Source organism: Chiloscyllium punctatum, chromosome 8 (genome assembly GCF_047496795.1).
Source record: "Chiloscyllium punctatum isolate Juve2018m chromosome 8, sChiPun1.3, whole genome shotgun sequence".
Lineage (NCBI taxonomy): Eukaryota > Metazoa > Chordata > Chondrichthyes > Orectolobiformes > Hemiscylliidae > Chiloscyllium > Chiloscyllium punctatum.
Genome location: NC_092746.1, coordinates 8,042,799 through 8,059,011, shown reverse-complemented (window position 1 = coordinate 8,059,011; position 16,213 = coordinate 8,042,799). Strand labels below are relative to the sequence as shown.

Here is a 16,213-nt window from a genome sequence, read left to right as displayed (position 1 = left end):
ATATATTAATGATCTGGATGAAGGGACTGGGGGCATTCTAGCAAAGTTTGCCGATGATACAAAGATAGGTGGACAGGCAGGTAGTACTGAGGAAGTGGGGAGGCTGCAGAAGGATCTAGACAGTTTGGAAGAGTGGTCCAGGAAATGGCTGATGGAATTCAATGTGAACAAATGCGAGGTCTTGCACTTTGGAAAAAAGAATAAAAGCACAGACTACTTTCTAAACGGTGAGAAAATTCGTAAAGGCAAAGTACAGAGGGATCTGGGAGTGCTAGTCGAGGATTCTCTAAAGGTAAACATGCAGGTTGAGTCTGTGATTAAGAAAGCGAATGCAATGTTGTCTCTTATCTCAAGAGGATTGGAATATAAAAGCAGCGATGTGCTACTGAAACCTTATAAAGCTCTGGTTAGGCCCCATTTGGAGTACTATGTCCAGTTTTGGGCCCCACACCTCAGGAAGGACATACTGGCACTGGAGCGTGTCCAGCGGAGATTCACACGGATGATCCCTGGACTGGTAGGTCTAACATATGAGGAATGGCTGAGGATCCTGAGATTGTACTCATTGGAGTTTAGAAGGTTAAGGGGAGATCTAATAGAAACTTACAAGATAATACATGGCTTGGAAAGGGTGGATGCTAAGAAATTGTTTCCGTTAGCCTTAAAATTAGAGGGGGTCAATTCAGAACAGAAAGGCGGAGACATTTCTTCAGCCAGAGAGTGGTGGGCCTGTGGAATTCATTGCCACAGAGTGCAGTGGAGGCCAGGATGCTAAATGTCTTCAAGGCAGAGATTGATAAATTCTTGAATTAAGGGCTACGAGGAGAATGCGGGTAAATGGAGTTGAAATGCCCATCAGCCATGATTAAATGGCGGAGTGGACTTGATGGGCCGAATGGCCTTACTTCCACTCCTAAGTCTTATGGTGTTATGGTCTTATACAACATGGTAATTAACCTATTAACAAAGTGCAGATGCGTAATTTCTAATATAGATCTTTACACAGCAAACTCAACATGAAAGTACCTTCAAATGTAGGTACCATATGTAAAAATAATTCTTTCAAAAATCAATTTTAGTTCCAATGTTCTTTTATTAATTTTAGGAAATCTAAATGTACATTATATAGTATTTTTTTTAAATGCCATTACCTAGAGATTATTGTATTGAGTTAGCTTCCAGACAGAGAAGATTACTATTTTGATGTGAGATTAAGAGTAGTTTGCATCCATATGAAAATAATTATGACATCTTTTTCGAGCACAAGCAAACCTATAATTTTGGGGCATTATATTCCATGTCCAATTCATCCTTATGATGTGAAAAATGCAAAATTACATCAAGAAACAGACTTGTACATACACTAATCAAAGCCTGCTTTCTAACCCCAATCTAGAATTAATCATAGCTGTGTAATGTTTCCATGTTGGCATATAATACCGATTTCTTTTTGCCTCCCACTTCATGAGATTTATCTGAGGACTACTGTGGATATTTGAGCTAGCTAACGCACATTTTATGCTGAGAAGCTGCATTGGAGTACTCTGTTGGCAACCCTATCTCAGCAGTTTCATAATATTGAGGCCTGAGGACGTTCTTGTGGTCCTTGGCCAACCCTTTCTGGCATGTGTTGTCCAATCCAGACAATAATTAATTTTTCACTCTTCTTAACTTTTTACCCAATTCATACTTCATTGCTCATATCTCCTGAATTTCAAGAATACTCAAAAAAAATCGCCTTTTCTTTCTTACATGGATATCTGTAGTATCATCCCGTTCCTTAACTTAATACATCATCCTGAGATGCCACAGAGACTTGAGTTCACAGTGGCATATGCAATTGGCTTGACATAATCAGTGCTATATAAACTGATGTTTTTGACATGCATTCAATTTGCCTTTGAATCTTAATATCTTATGTAATTTGGTTGGATGTTAAGTTGTCTATCGTTTCTTTACCTTTGTGTCCTCTTGTAACAGAATGAATATTACTGTAGGTTAGATTTCCTGTGGAAGAATAAATTCAAAAGAGAATGCGAGGAGATAGAAACTATGGAAAACCTCAATAGAGTATTACTGGAAAATGTGCTTCCTGCTCACGTGGCTGAACATTTCTTGGCGCAAAACTGGAAAAATGAAGTAAGTAGACTTTAATGCAAAAGCATGAAATTCTGTATGTGTGTATGTACTAGACAAAATCAAATGCAGCTCGCCCATTGGATAAATACATGAAATGGAACTAAAACAGTGCAGACCATTAAGGTCCCCTGTTGGATCCTTGTTTTCTGCATTGCACCAATGAATACTTGATAAATCTTTCCTTTTTCTTCAGGAAGGCCCAACATCATAAAGAAATTGAGAATGCAAAAGCAAACCACAAAACTAGAATACAACAGAATTGAGAAGTACCCAGGTGAGGGGACTTGCAGTCCATCTAGTCAGTTCTGGTACTACCTCCATGATTCCCATGCCAGAAATGACATTCATATGGAAGTCTTTTCCAGAACCTAACGATTCTTGGATGATTACTGCTCGTACATTCACTGTCTCTAGAGCTACTTCTTTTAATATCCTCGGAAGTCCAAGGAATTTATCAGCCTTTGGTTCTATCAGTTTCCTTAGCACTTTTTCTCCAGTGATAATTATTGTATTTATTTCTTCTCCAACTTTTGTCCCTTGATTATTTAGAAATGTTCATATGCTATTAGCATCTTTAATTGTGAAGACTGATGAAAAATGTTTATTGAACTTCTCTGCCATTTTTTTGGCTCTTCATTGTTATTTCCCCCAACTTGTTCTGTTCATAAATCATAGAATCCCTACAGTACAGAAAAAGACCATTTTGCTTAAGGAGTTAGCACCACCTTCCCAAGAGCATTCTACCTAGACCTAGCCCATCCCCATAACCTCGCATTTACCCTGGCTAACCCACCCAGACTGCACATTCCTGGAAACTATGGGCAATTTACCTTGGCCAGTCCACCTAACTTGCATATCTTTGGACTCATTCTCTAACATTTAACTTTGTTCTCGTTTTATTTTAATAAAAGAAGCTGATACAGTCCATCTTGACATTAGTTGAAAGTTCAACCTCAGAGTTATCTTTTCGTGTTGCTTTGGTTGTCTCTTTTTTTTTAACATTATCCCAATTCAGTGTCATACCAGTAATCTTTGCCATATTGTGTGCTTTTTTTTCAATATTATGCTATCCTTAACTTCCTTTGTTAATCATAGTTGATTTCTCCCCTCCTTGGAATCCTTACTTCTCACTGATTCATATCTTTACCGTGAGCCATGTTATTTTATTAAATATTTGCAATTGTTCCTCAACAACCTTTGCTGTTATCAGCTAGCTCTGCCCTCACTCCTTTATTTAAGTTTAACACAATTGTTTCCAGCCCCCAAGTTCCTCTCTTTCCAACAGATGGCTAAATTCTACCGTGTTACTTTTGCTGTTTCCTGGGAGATCTTTTACTCTGACATCATTTATTAAACTTCTTCATTACACATCACCAGATCTAAAATAGGCAAATTTGTTTGGATCCACAACTTATTGCTCTCGGAAACTGTCTAAAACATATTTTATGAATTCTTCCTCACAGATTACTCCACTCCACCATACTGACTAGCCCAATCTATATGAAGATAGAACTCATCTATGATTAATGTAATACCATTTTAAATGCCCTTATTATCTCCTGATTTAGTCCCTGTCCCACCAGAAAGCTAATGTTAGGGAGCCTAACAATTACTCCTATAAGTATTGTCTTTCTTCGTTATTTCTTACCTCCATCCATATGGATTCTATATCTTCCTATCCAAAATCATTTCTTGCTTTTATATTTATTCCATACCACTTCAACACTACTTTCCCACCAGACTTTACTTCCTGCTTGTCTTTACAAAATGGCATACCCTTGAACATATAGTTCCTAGTTTTAATCTCATTGTAATCATACCTTCGTAATAGCTATAAGATCATACCCATTAACCTGTATTTGAACTGTTCATTCATTTTTCTTGTTCTAAATACTATCCACTTCCAGGAAAGGAACATTAATTGTACCTCTTAACCATTTTTCCCCCTTTGACTCTATTGGATGCTGTTTTTCTATGTTTGTGTCCTCTGTCCCTTCTTGCTCCACTCTGTGTATTGTTATCCAAATTGCTACCCTGTAATGCTGCAAAATCTCCTTGCTTTATAAGCCTACATTTTGCCCTCTTCCACACTCTCCATCAACTCTCATCAGCTTAAAGCCTTCTTTTCTGACTTAGTTATTCAATTTGCCAATAGCTGGTCTCAGTATGATTCAAGTGAAGCTTATTCCCATCAGAACGGCTCCTGTCTACCCCAGTATTAATGCTAATTCCCTATGAACTGAAACCAATTCCACCTTCACTACTTTGAGCCACACAACTAGATTCATGACTTTATTTACCCTATGCCAGTTTACCCATGACACAGGTAGTAAACTGGTGATTAGTCCCTTGGAGGTTCAGCTCCTCTCCCAGTCCAAGTTCTTCTCTAATCTCGGGAAGATGTCCTTAACTCTGGCACATAGGTGTCCCACAGATACCATATGCTGAAACACTTCACCTGTCCCGCCATCACTAATCTATTTAATTGATAAAATAATTACTTGAGATCCCCTGCTCTTTACATGTCACTGTAATCTTTCACCTGTATAATTCTGTCAGATCACAATGATTTTTTAAAGTATTAAAATAGCAAAAATGAATTAGAAATTTGTTCCATGCTCAGCAAGGTAATTTAGCAAAAATTGTGTCACAACATTCGATTGCTAATCTCATATGTTATGCCTTAGGGCAGTGTCATAGATTATTCAATCCCTTACGAGGTAAGAGTAGGTGGGTTCCCTCCTCATTGGTCATTTTTATCTTCAGACGACTCATTCCTAAATGGGCTACAACAAATGCTGAAGAGTTGCATTTTATGACAATGGAGAGGGAGCAGTGACACCCATCAGGTTCAAGAATCACTACTTCAGTTGGAAGTGCTTTACTAGTGTATGAAACTTTAGTAATCACTTTAAGAATTGAATGTAGCTAACTTCTTCTTAACCTACTGGGAATAGGCATTAAAATCTGCTGGGACATACTGTACATGGCTAACATCACTGCTAAAAAGTGAAGGAACATTGCTAACTCATGTTAATTTCTCCTAATTACCCTGTACACCCATGGTCTTCTGCTGATAACCATTTCCTACCTGTTCTTCCTCCTCCCTTTTCCATCTCCTTGTCCTGCGCAGCATAGCCTCTGGCAATTCTACAAAACTTTGCTGTATTCAAAGGGAGTGCCTCCTAGTGTACCCATGTGTGGGAGCAACCTCTTTGTGTCAGACCATGGATTCAGCAAAGTATGCTTCATTACCTTTAACACCAACTCCATAGATGTTTGTAACTTTTAACAACTATAAATGACACCAAAGACTTGTGGGGCAAGATTTTTTTCAATCCCACCAACCAAAGTATCAGCAGGGAATTCACTTGCACCGATCCTTTCATTAGTTGGAGATGGAAATTCTGACCCTTCATTGGTTAGAAGTCCCCCCTCAAAGAGCTACTAACCAGTCTGATAGGCCAGCAGCTCTGAAGTCCCAGCAATGCCAGCAACAGCAATAACAAGGACATTGACAAAGAGTTGTCCCCAGATTCAGAGTCCTGGAGACCACATCAAGTAGGTGGAGGGGAATAGTTGGGGGTTATCCATGTGCACATTTTCCTTGTGTCTGCGTGGGTTTTTACTGGTTGCTCTGATTTCCTCCCACAGTACAAAGATGTGCAAGCTAGAGGGTAGCAATGGTAAGTGCAAGGTTATGGGGATTGGATAGGAGCTGGATCTGTTTGGGAAAATCTCCAGAGTGTCAATGGACCAAATTGTCGCTTTCCACACTGTCGGGATCCTATGATTCCATCTTTCAAAGACCATCATCTAGAAAATACTTGTCTGTGAACTGTTTTGTGATGCAATAGAAATTAAAGCATCGCTTTTTAATCTAGTTGTACAGAGGCTAGGACATCATCAAACAAACCCTAAATTCTAATCAGCTGTATCCACTTTCTGGTTGCTGAAGTTTTGTTAAAATGTTAAAGTATTCAGATCATGGTTAAAGCCTGCCTAAAAATAGCCCACTACAGAATGTCACATTTATTTATGTACTACATCAATTATACATATTCATAATCCAAAGTCTAAATCAGTTGTGATCAGTAGGTGTTCAAAATATTATGGCTCAGAAATTCTACTGAGAATCTAGGGTCTCAAAGAGCATGGTAGGACCCGGTTTTAAATGGGTTTTACACCACAACTAAGTGTTCTTCACCAAGCTGTCTCAACTTCTTACCAAGAAAATAACAGGCAAGGAGTAGAGCCTGTAACAGGATTCCCTGTTCCTGATTCAGGGTCAGAACTCTTGTTTGCATGGTTATTGATATTTTGTTGCAGCCGTCATTCATTAGGGAGATGAATGTGGGCTTCAGCCAGTGTATTGCAGGGAACACAAGCAGCCAACAACCTTAAAGCCAGCCCCAATGTTTTAAAATGAAAATATTATGTATATCTGAATGTATGTTTCAGGCAAGAACATGTAGGACAACACTTGCCTTATCCCATCTTTCTTTCCAATGGAAGGAAAGCAACCTCAGTTTTTATAGACAAAGGGGGCACGATCAGAAATGTACCCAGTTAAATATTTGCATCAAATTTCTCCTTCGCCTGCCTCTGAAAACCTGTCATGTTCATCATTAAAGGGCATTCCTGAGTACACATAGGGGTTTGGATTTTTGAGAGCAATGGGAAGTCAGTTTGTCACATTTTCCACAAAGCATAGATACATTTAATAAATGAGAAGGGGAGCCTGGTTAGCCAGTTATACAGATCATAGCATCAGGGAAAAAAAAGATTGGAGTTAGATTTGGAAAATATATGGACTGAATGCAAGATTCAAATATTCAGAGGAAAAGAATAAGCCTGCACATTTCTAATGTTACATCTCTCATTTTCTCGATAGGATCTTTATCATCAATCATACGAATGTGTCTGTGTAATGTTTGCATCCATCCCAGATTTCAAAGAATTCTATACCGAGTCAGATGTAAATAAAGAAGGCTTAGAATGTCTACGTTTGCTGAATGAAATTATTGCTGACTTTGATGATGTAAGTATACAACAGTATAGCCACCTATTGGTCTAGAGATACATTGGTGATCTTTCTGAGTGCAAGGCACTCTTACTAGTGTTCTGATGATAACCTTTGATGGAGAAAGTGCATTAATCTACTTACCACTTTTGTCATTTTCTATTCACATTTTTATTTTTAATCACTACAAAGTTAAAGATAATTGCAAAGTTAGGGCAAGAAGTAAAGTCATTGGTGGAGATGATGTGTAAATCATTAAATAAGAATGAGTGGGGAAGTGATGATCTATTGGGCTTATTGCTTGACTATTGATCCAGAGTCCCAGGCAATATTCTGGGAACCTGGGTTCAATTCACACCATGACAGATAGTGGAATTTGAATTCAATAATGATCGTGAAACTATTGTCAATTATCTGAAAACCCATTTGGTTCACATATGTCTTTAGGGAAGGAAAGTAATGTCCTCATCTGGTTTGGCCTATATGTGACTCTAGACCCACAGCAATGTGGTTGACACTTAACTGCCCTCCAGGTAATTAGAGATGGGCAAGAAATGCTAATTTGGCCGGTGACATCCACATCCTGTGAAAACAGTCCCACCAGTTGGACGTTAGAAGAGAAGCATTGGATGAGGATAATGTGGTCAATAATAACTTTAAAGATTTAAAATTCTGACTGGCAGTACTGTCCTCAATTCCTTTCGTATTGGTTTGAAAGGCAGAGAAGACTCGTGCAAAATGTAGACAATAAGACCAACTGCATGGGATTTGTCTGTCTGCTGTCATGACAGTTTCAATCATTACTTCAACCAGCTGTAGGTAATTGTGGGAGGTTGATGAGGAGGGAAGATGGTGGTGGATGGTGTAATGAGATATCCGAAAGACTTCTTTCTGATCCACCTCACCTACCCTTGTTCCCTAAGTCGTAGGCCTGAAACGGGTCTTTCTTTAGACTATCACTTGTATCCCCTCATGTACCCTTCAAGCTCATCTTGTTTATGAGTCCCAACATCTGTTCCCTCTTCCCTATTGACACTAAGCATAGAGTAAAGGTCAGTTATACCTTTAATTCAAGATTACCTACTAAGCATGCACAAGATAAACTACATTACAATGATGGTCAGGTCATATTTGATGTCAGATCAGCCTGTGTTTGTAAGGCTGCAGAAGCAAGACCTTTCCCACCCGGCTTCATGCATAATTATGTTAACAATGTTAGTTAACATTCCAACATGAGAATGTGAACTAAAACTTTCTACACTAATTTCTTGATCAACCACATTCCTTTGCAGGTCCTCATGCTAGCAGACATTAAAAATGCTTCCATCCCCTCAGGTATTGCCCCATATTCTCTCGAAAATCTTCAAAAATGTTACTGTTGAGTCCTCAATTCTTGCAGACAGGTGCCTCGTTTTCTCTTGGATCTCTAAAGTCCAGAAACATGTTGTTGCCTCTGAAATTCATACCATGGGGCAGCACGGTGGCTCAGTGGGCAGCACTGCTGCCTCACAGCGCCAGGGACACAGGTTCAATTCCAGTCTCAGGCGACTGTCTGTGTGGAGTTTGCACATTCTCTCCGTGTCTGTGTGGGTTTCCTCCGGGTGCTCTGGTTTCCTCCCATAGTGCAAAGATGTGCAGGTTAGGAGAATTGGCCATGCTAAATTGCCCATAGTGTTCAGGGATGTGAAGGTTAGGTTCATTATTCTGGGGTAAATATAGAGTAATGGAGTAAGGGAATGGGTCTGGGTGGGTTACTCTTCCGAGGTTCAGTGTGAGCTTGTTAGGCCGGAGGGCCAGTTTCCACACTGTAGGGATTGTATGATTCTTTGATTTGCCCAGTTCACTATTGGTTTCTACACAATCAGACTTTTACCACTGCCAAAGTACTGAAACAGCGACCTCCTTTAAGACTAAGCAAAGTTCAATGTCCTCCTGCATCTTGAGGTTTCTAAAATCTTTACCATTTTTTTAAAAGCATTATGCTTCCCTAAAGGTTTTCTTCCTTGATCCAATAATTGGGACAGTGCTTACTTGGATGAACTCTTTCTGATCCAATTTCCAGAGTGTCTTGAATAATGTTTTTTTCTCCCACAATCCCTCACTGTGAGTTCAATCCTTCGAGCCCACCCATTCATTGTTTAGATACTGCCCTCAGTGGCTTCATTTGAACACGTGGCATCACTTTCATGGTCTGCTTCTAGCTCACTCTCTCCATTGTATCTGTGTTGTCAAACAAACTTCTCAACATCTAGACCTCGAAGTGCCACAGTTTTCTTTAGCTAAACATTGGGAAGAGCAACAGTAGCATAATCAAATCTGGCACATTCTGCACACTTGTCATTGATTCCATCCCGATTTCCTGCTGCTATCTCAGGTTTAAGCTGGCTTTAATTATCAAAATCTTCTTTTTCGCTGCAAGTTGTGCTTCTGACGCTATTTCCTCTCCACCACAAAAGTCTTTACAAAATCATCATTTCTTCCTCTACTTAATTTTACCCAATCACGTATGGAGCCTTTGATGCCTCCAGACACAAGAATTCCAATGTTCTCTTGGCCAACCTCCCATCCTCCAATTGCACCAACTGCTGCCAACCAATTACCGCTGTGCTTACTGATCTCCATAATTTAATAAATGAAAGCAAGACCGGACGCTGTGGAATGCAAATCTTGTGATATGAACTCCAGGCTGTATTTAGTATTTTGGACATTGTCAGCTGGAGGATCCTGAGCTTCCAGTTTTGGTTCTAAAAACCCTCAAGTGGTAAGACCAAGCTATGTGCATAGCACTTTAGTGGAATTGATCACCCAACAGTTTAATGTTGTACCATTAGAGGGGGAATGGGTAATGGCCAGAAAATTAAGGAGGAACAAGAAAGTATTGCAGGAGTCCTCTAGGTGCATCTTATTCTTTAACTGGTATTCAGTTCAGAAAGCTGATGATAGTGATGGTTCCTCTGGGCAGTGTAGCCAAGTCATGATCAAGGCCCAGTGTAGCCAAGTCATGATCAAGAACAGGTGGCAAAGATTGGAAAAGTAATACCAATAGGAATTTCTATTGTGAGGGTAACTGATAATTATTTCTGTGACCAAAATAACATTGCCATCTAGTACCAGAATCCTTGTTGTCACTGAGTAGCAGTAGAATATTCTACAAAGGAATGGATGCTCATATAACAGATTAAATTCAATTCAGAGCAATGAGAAATGATACATTTTGTCGGAAAAAAGAGAAAAGGCAATATCAATTAACAATTATAACATAGTAAGAAGCAGAAGTCCATTTGACACGTGGAGCCTACTCTTCCATTCAGTAAGGTCGTGACTGATCTGGTTCAGATCTCAACTCTAGTTTCCCGACTGACCCCCATAACCCTTGACTGTCTTGTCCATTAAAAATCTATCGAACACTATCTTGAAACTTTAGTGGCAAAAGTGAAGACTGCAGATGCTGGAAACCAGAGTTTAGTTCAGAGTGGTGCTGGAAAAGCACAACAGGTCAGGCAACATCTGTACTCTTTGCTACCTTCCCCCACCCTCCTCTCTGACCTGTCACCTCCATTCCCACCCCCATTCACCTATTGTACTCTTTGCTGCCTTCTCCCCAGCCCCACCCCCCACTCCCTTAGTTCTGGTCTCTCCTACAAGGGGAAGCATCCTTTTAGAATCCACTCTGTCAATCTCCTAAGAATCTTATATGTTTTTGTAAGAAAGGGAGAATGCACCAGTTAGATGATAACTGAGAGAACGAAGATGTACAAAACTGCAGAGACAGAAAGAACATGTACAAACATGTGCCTGTTTCAACTGAATGACAGTAATCATACTCTAGTTTATTTCTCAGGGCGATATATTGGCCAATCAGGGTCAACCTACCTGGTTCAGACAAAGTTTTGCAGTTAATTATCAGTGAACCTTCTCCCAACTATTTTTATTATCATTACATTCTTTTCAAACAAGGAAACAAAAGTTACACAGAGTACTCCAGATATGATCTCACCCCTGTACAGCAGCTGTAAAATTTCCCTGATCTTCTATCCAATTTTTATTGCAAAAAAAACACTTCAACTTTATATCCAATTCTGGCCACCTTCTTTGAATTAGAATTAGAATCCTTAAAGTGTGGAAACAGACCCTTCAGCCCAACAAGTCCCCACCAAATCTCTGAAGAGTAACCTACCCAGACCCATTCCCCTACCTTTTCATTGTATATTTACCGCCTTTGGGAAGGATTTGAAAGCTTTACATAAATGTAGAAAGGATTTGAGAGCATGGTTTCAGAATCGAGGGACTTGAGCCAGAGGCTGGGCTATTCTCCATAAAGAGAAGATTTGTAGGAAGATTTCAAAGACATTAGACTGTGATTAGACAGAGCAACATTACACAACCTATAGAAAGATTGAGAACCAGTTAGAGTCATAGAGATATACAGCATGGAAACAGACCCTTCGGACCAGCTCATCCATGCTGACCAGATGTCCTAAACTAAACTAGTCCCATTTGTCAGCATTTGGCCCATATCCCTCTAAATCTCACACCCATCCAGATGCCTTTTAAATGTTCTAATTGTACCAGCCTCCACCACTTCCTCTGGCAGCTCATTCCACACATGCATGAGAAGTTGCCTCTTAGATCCCTTTTAAATCTTTCCCCTCTTACCATAAACCTATCCCGCCTAGTTTTGGACCCCCCTAGCCCTGGGAAAAGACCTTGTCTATTTATCCTATCCACGCCCCTCATGATTTTATAAGGTCACCCCTCAGCTTCCGACGCTCCAGGGAAAACAGCCCCAGTCTATTCAGCCTCTTTCTGTAGCTCAATCCCTCTAACCCTGGCAACATCCTTATAAATGCTTTCTGAATCCTTTCACGCTTCAAAACATCCTTCCTAAAGCATGAAGAGCAGAATTGCATGAATTATTCCAATAGTGGCTTAACCAATGATCTATACAAGCCACAACATGACCTCCCAATGCCAATACGAAATGCACTGACCAATAAAGGCAAGCATACCAAACACCTTCTTCACTATCCTGTCTACCTGCAACACCACTTTCAAGGAACTATCAACCTGTACTCCAAGGTCTCTTTGTTCAGCAACACTCCCCAGCACCTTACCATGAAGTGTATAAGTCCTGTTCTGATTTGCTTTTCCAAAACGCAGCACCTCGCATTTTACCTAAATTAAACTCCATCTGCTACTCCTCAACCATTGGCCCACCTGATCAAGATCCCGTTGTAACCTGAGATAAACTTCTTCGCTGTCCACTACACCTCAAATTTTTGGTGTCAGCTGCAAACTTCCCAACCATACCTCTTATGTTCCCATCTAAGTCATTTATATAAATGCATTCAATTTAAGGTGATTGAAGAATCAAAGATAACAGGAGGAAAGTCCTTCTGCACAATGAGTAATTAGGATCTCGACTGCACTGCTAACAGTTCAGTGAAGGCTGATTCAATCATGGCTTTCAGAAAGGGAATGGAAAAGCACAAGGAAGGAAAAATGTGATGGTGAACAGCAGAGGGGTGGGACTAAATAGTTCTTGCATGGAGTAGGAGTGGACTCAGTTGGCCAAAGACATTGTTTTGACTATTTGATATTCTGCAATTTTGTTTATGAGACATCCTTATAGATCTTTTCTGAACCTGTTGTTGATAATCAATTTTGCTTTTCCTTATGGATTTTATTTATGCTAGATAAGGTATGTATTTATGTTCAAATGCTTTGGATTATACATTGGGCATCATTCAGTTTGCTTTTCCCAAACCATGATGGATTCAATAACTCCACAGGCTGACTTTCAGAATTAACTTGAATCACTGCCTTTGCTACCGTATTTCAGTATATTCCTGCTTTCAGATGAAATATCAGTTGAATATAGCATCCAAACAATCAATTGCATCATTTTTGTGTCAAAGAGTCATGGAGATGTACAGAACAGAAACAGATCCTTCAGTCCAGATCAGATATCCTAACCTGAACTAGTCCCATTTGCCAGCATTTGGCCTATAACCCTCTAAACTCTTTGTATTCATATACCCATTCAGATGCCTTTTAAATGCTGTAATTGTACCAGCCTCCATCACTTCCTGTGGCAGCTCATTCCATACACTCATCACTCATCAGTCCAAAGATGTGCAGGTTAGGTAAATTGGCCAGGTTAAATTGCCTGTAGTGTTAGGTAAGGGGTAGATATAGGGATATGGGTGGGTTGCGCTTCGGCGGGTCAGTGTGGACTTGTTGGGCCGAAGGGCCTGTTTCCACACTGTAAGTAATCTAATCTAATCTAATCTAATCATTTTACGTCCCCTTTATATCTTTCTCCTCTCACCTTAAACCTATGCCCTCTAGTTCTGGACTCCCCCCACCCCAGGGAAAGCACCTTGTCTATTTATCCCATCCATATCTCTCATGATTTTATAAACCTCAATAAGGTCACCCTTCAGCCTCCGATGCTCCAGGGAAAACAGCCCCAACCTATTCAGCCTCTTCCTATAGCTCAAATTCTCCAACCCTGGCAGCATCCTTGTAAATCTTTTCTGACCCCTTTCAAGTTTTGCAACATCCTTCTTGTAGGAAGGAGACTAGAATTGCATGCAATATTCCAAAAGTGGTCTAACCAATGTCCTGTACAGCCGCAACATGACCTCCCCACTCCTATTCTCAATACTCTGACCAATAAAGGAAAACATACCAAATGTCTTCTTCACTGTCCTATCTACCTGCGACTCTACTTTCAAGAAGCTATGAACCTGCATTTCAAGGTCACTTTGTTCAAAAACATTCCCCAGGACCTTACCGTTAAGTGTATAAGTGCTGCTCTGAATTGTTTTTCTAAAATGCAGCACCTCGCATTTATCTAAATTAAACTCCATCTGCCATTCCTCAGGTCATTGGCCCATCTGGTCAAGACCCTGTTGTAATTTGAGGTAAACGTTTTTGCTGTCTACTACACCTCCAATTTTGGTGTTATCTGCAAACTTACTAGCTATACCTCCTGGCCTTGATTTACATCCAAATCATTTATATAAATGACGAAAAGTAGTGGACCCAGCACCTGGTCACAGGCCTCCAGTCTGAAAAGCAACCCTCCACCACCACCTAGTCTTCTACCATCAAGCCAGTTCTGTATCCAAATGGCCAGTTCTCCCTGTATTCTGTGAGATCTAACCTCGCTTACCAGTGCCCCATGAGGAATCTTGTCGAACGCCTTACTAAATTCCATATAGATCACGTCCATCGCTCTGCCCTCATCAATCCTCTTTGTTACTTCTTCAAAAACCTTAATCAAGTTTGTGAGACATGATTTCCCACATACAAAGCCATGCTGACTATCCTTAATCAGTCCTTGCCTTTCCAAATACATGTAAATCCTGTCCCTCCAGATTCCGTCCAACAACTTGCCCACCTCCAATGTCAGGCTCCCGGTCCATAGTTCCCTGGCTTTTCCTTACAACCTTTCTTAAATAGTGGCACCACGTTAGCTAACCTCCAGTCTTCCAGCACCTCACCTGTGACTATCGATGATACAAATATCTCAACAAGAGGCCCAGTAATCACTTCCCGAGCTTCCCACAGAGTTCTCAGGTACACCTGATCAGGTCCTGGGGCTTTTTCCATTTTTATGCATTTCAAGACATCCAGTACCACCACCTACACTTCTGCGTTTTTTGGAATATATTGGTTTAGAATTGATTTGAATATTTTGATGTACGCAATCTTACTTGTTTGTAGCTCATTTATGACAAAATCAAAAAAAAATGTTGGTTTCATAGTAGTTTAAAACAATCATAGCACCTTCACTCCTCCATATAACATATACATGCATGCACATCACTATCATTTGAAATGTAGTTACCACATAAATGATACATGTATTTCCCAACAGCTATTGTCCAAACCTAAATTCAGTGGAGTAGAAAAGATCAAAACTATCGGGAGCACGTATATGGCAGCAACCGGGTTAAGTGCTGCCACAGTTCAAGAGTTCAGCCAGGTAAGATGTATCCTTTTTTCTTTCGGTAAAATTAATTTTCAGTAGCACTTTTTCAGTACCAGTCAGTAACCAATTTTAAATTTAGAAAGGCATACTATAATTTTAGAAACAAACTTTTACACAGGAGATGATGCGGAATCGATATGAGTAGCAACACCATGGAGAGTAAGGCAATTGCCAAAGGAATTATATAAAATGTCTATGATTCATATTTCCTCTGGTAGAAACAAGCACCATCCAAATACATGGTCACTGCCACAAACTCGACTTTCTCTAGTTTTGTTGCTCCCCACTTTTTGAAAGAAAAATGAATAATTATAGGAATAATTTTACATTTATCCATACACGGCGTGATACATACTTACTGAACAATTAGGATCAAAGATTGATTGGGAAAAGGAAAGGTCATTCAGCCCATTGACCTAAAGCACTGTCGAGTAATTAGATTTGAATTGTCCCTCAAATTTATTATCCTGCCATTTTTCTATATCTAATGAAAACTTAACAAAACTCTCTCTCCATCATGGAAGCTATAATTATTCTAGTTTCGATTTGGAGGTGCCGGGGTTGGTCTGGGGTGTACAAAGTTAAAAATGACACAACACCAGGTTATAGTCCAACAGGTTTATTTGGAAGCACTAGGTTTCGGAGCGACGCTCCTTCATCAGGTGGTTGAGGAGAAGAGCTCCAAAAGCTCATGTTTCCAAATAAACCTGGTGGACTATAATTTGGTGTTGTGTGATTTTTAATTTTATTCTAGTTTCTATAGCCTTTTTCTGGAAAGAGTTTCAGGTTTCTATAATCTAGGGCATCATGGTGGCTCAGTGGTTAGCACTGTTGCCTCATAGCGTCAGGGACACAGGTTCAATTCCAGCCTTGGGTGACTGTCTCTGCAGAGTTTGCGCGTTCTTTCCGTGTCTTCGTGAGTTTTCACCTGGTGCTGTGGTTTCCTTCCACAGTCCAAAGATGTGCAGTTTTGGTGGATTGGCCGTACTAAATTCCCCAGTAGTGAGCAGGGATGTGCAGACTAGATCAATTAGCCATGGTTGATGCCT

General features: G+C 40.1%; 1 protein-coding gene across 6 annotated transcripts in view; it reads left to right on the top strand.

Moving 5' to 3' along the window:
- Positions 1–16,213, top strand: part of adcy2b (adenylate cyclase 2b (brain)) — a 617,126-nt gene that overhangs the window by 586,354 nt on the left and 14,559 nt on the right. For 5 of the 6 annotated variants that reach the window (XM_072575137.1, XM_072575136.1, XM_072575138.1 and 2 more), the window contains exons 21-23: positions 1,981–2,139; positions 7,034–7,180; positions 15,051–15,158. In XM_072575137.1, the coding sequence (XP_072431238.1) occupies positions 1,981–2,139; positions 7,034–7,180; positions 15,051–15,158 (414 nt within the window). The remainder of the gene's footprint in view (positions 1–1,980; positions 2,140–7,033; positions 7,181–15,050; positions 15,159–16,213) is intronic. The other variant, XM_072575141.1, reaches the window with a different exon arrangement.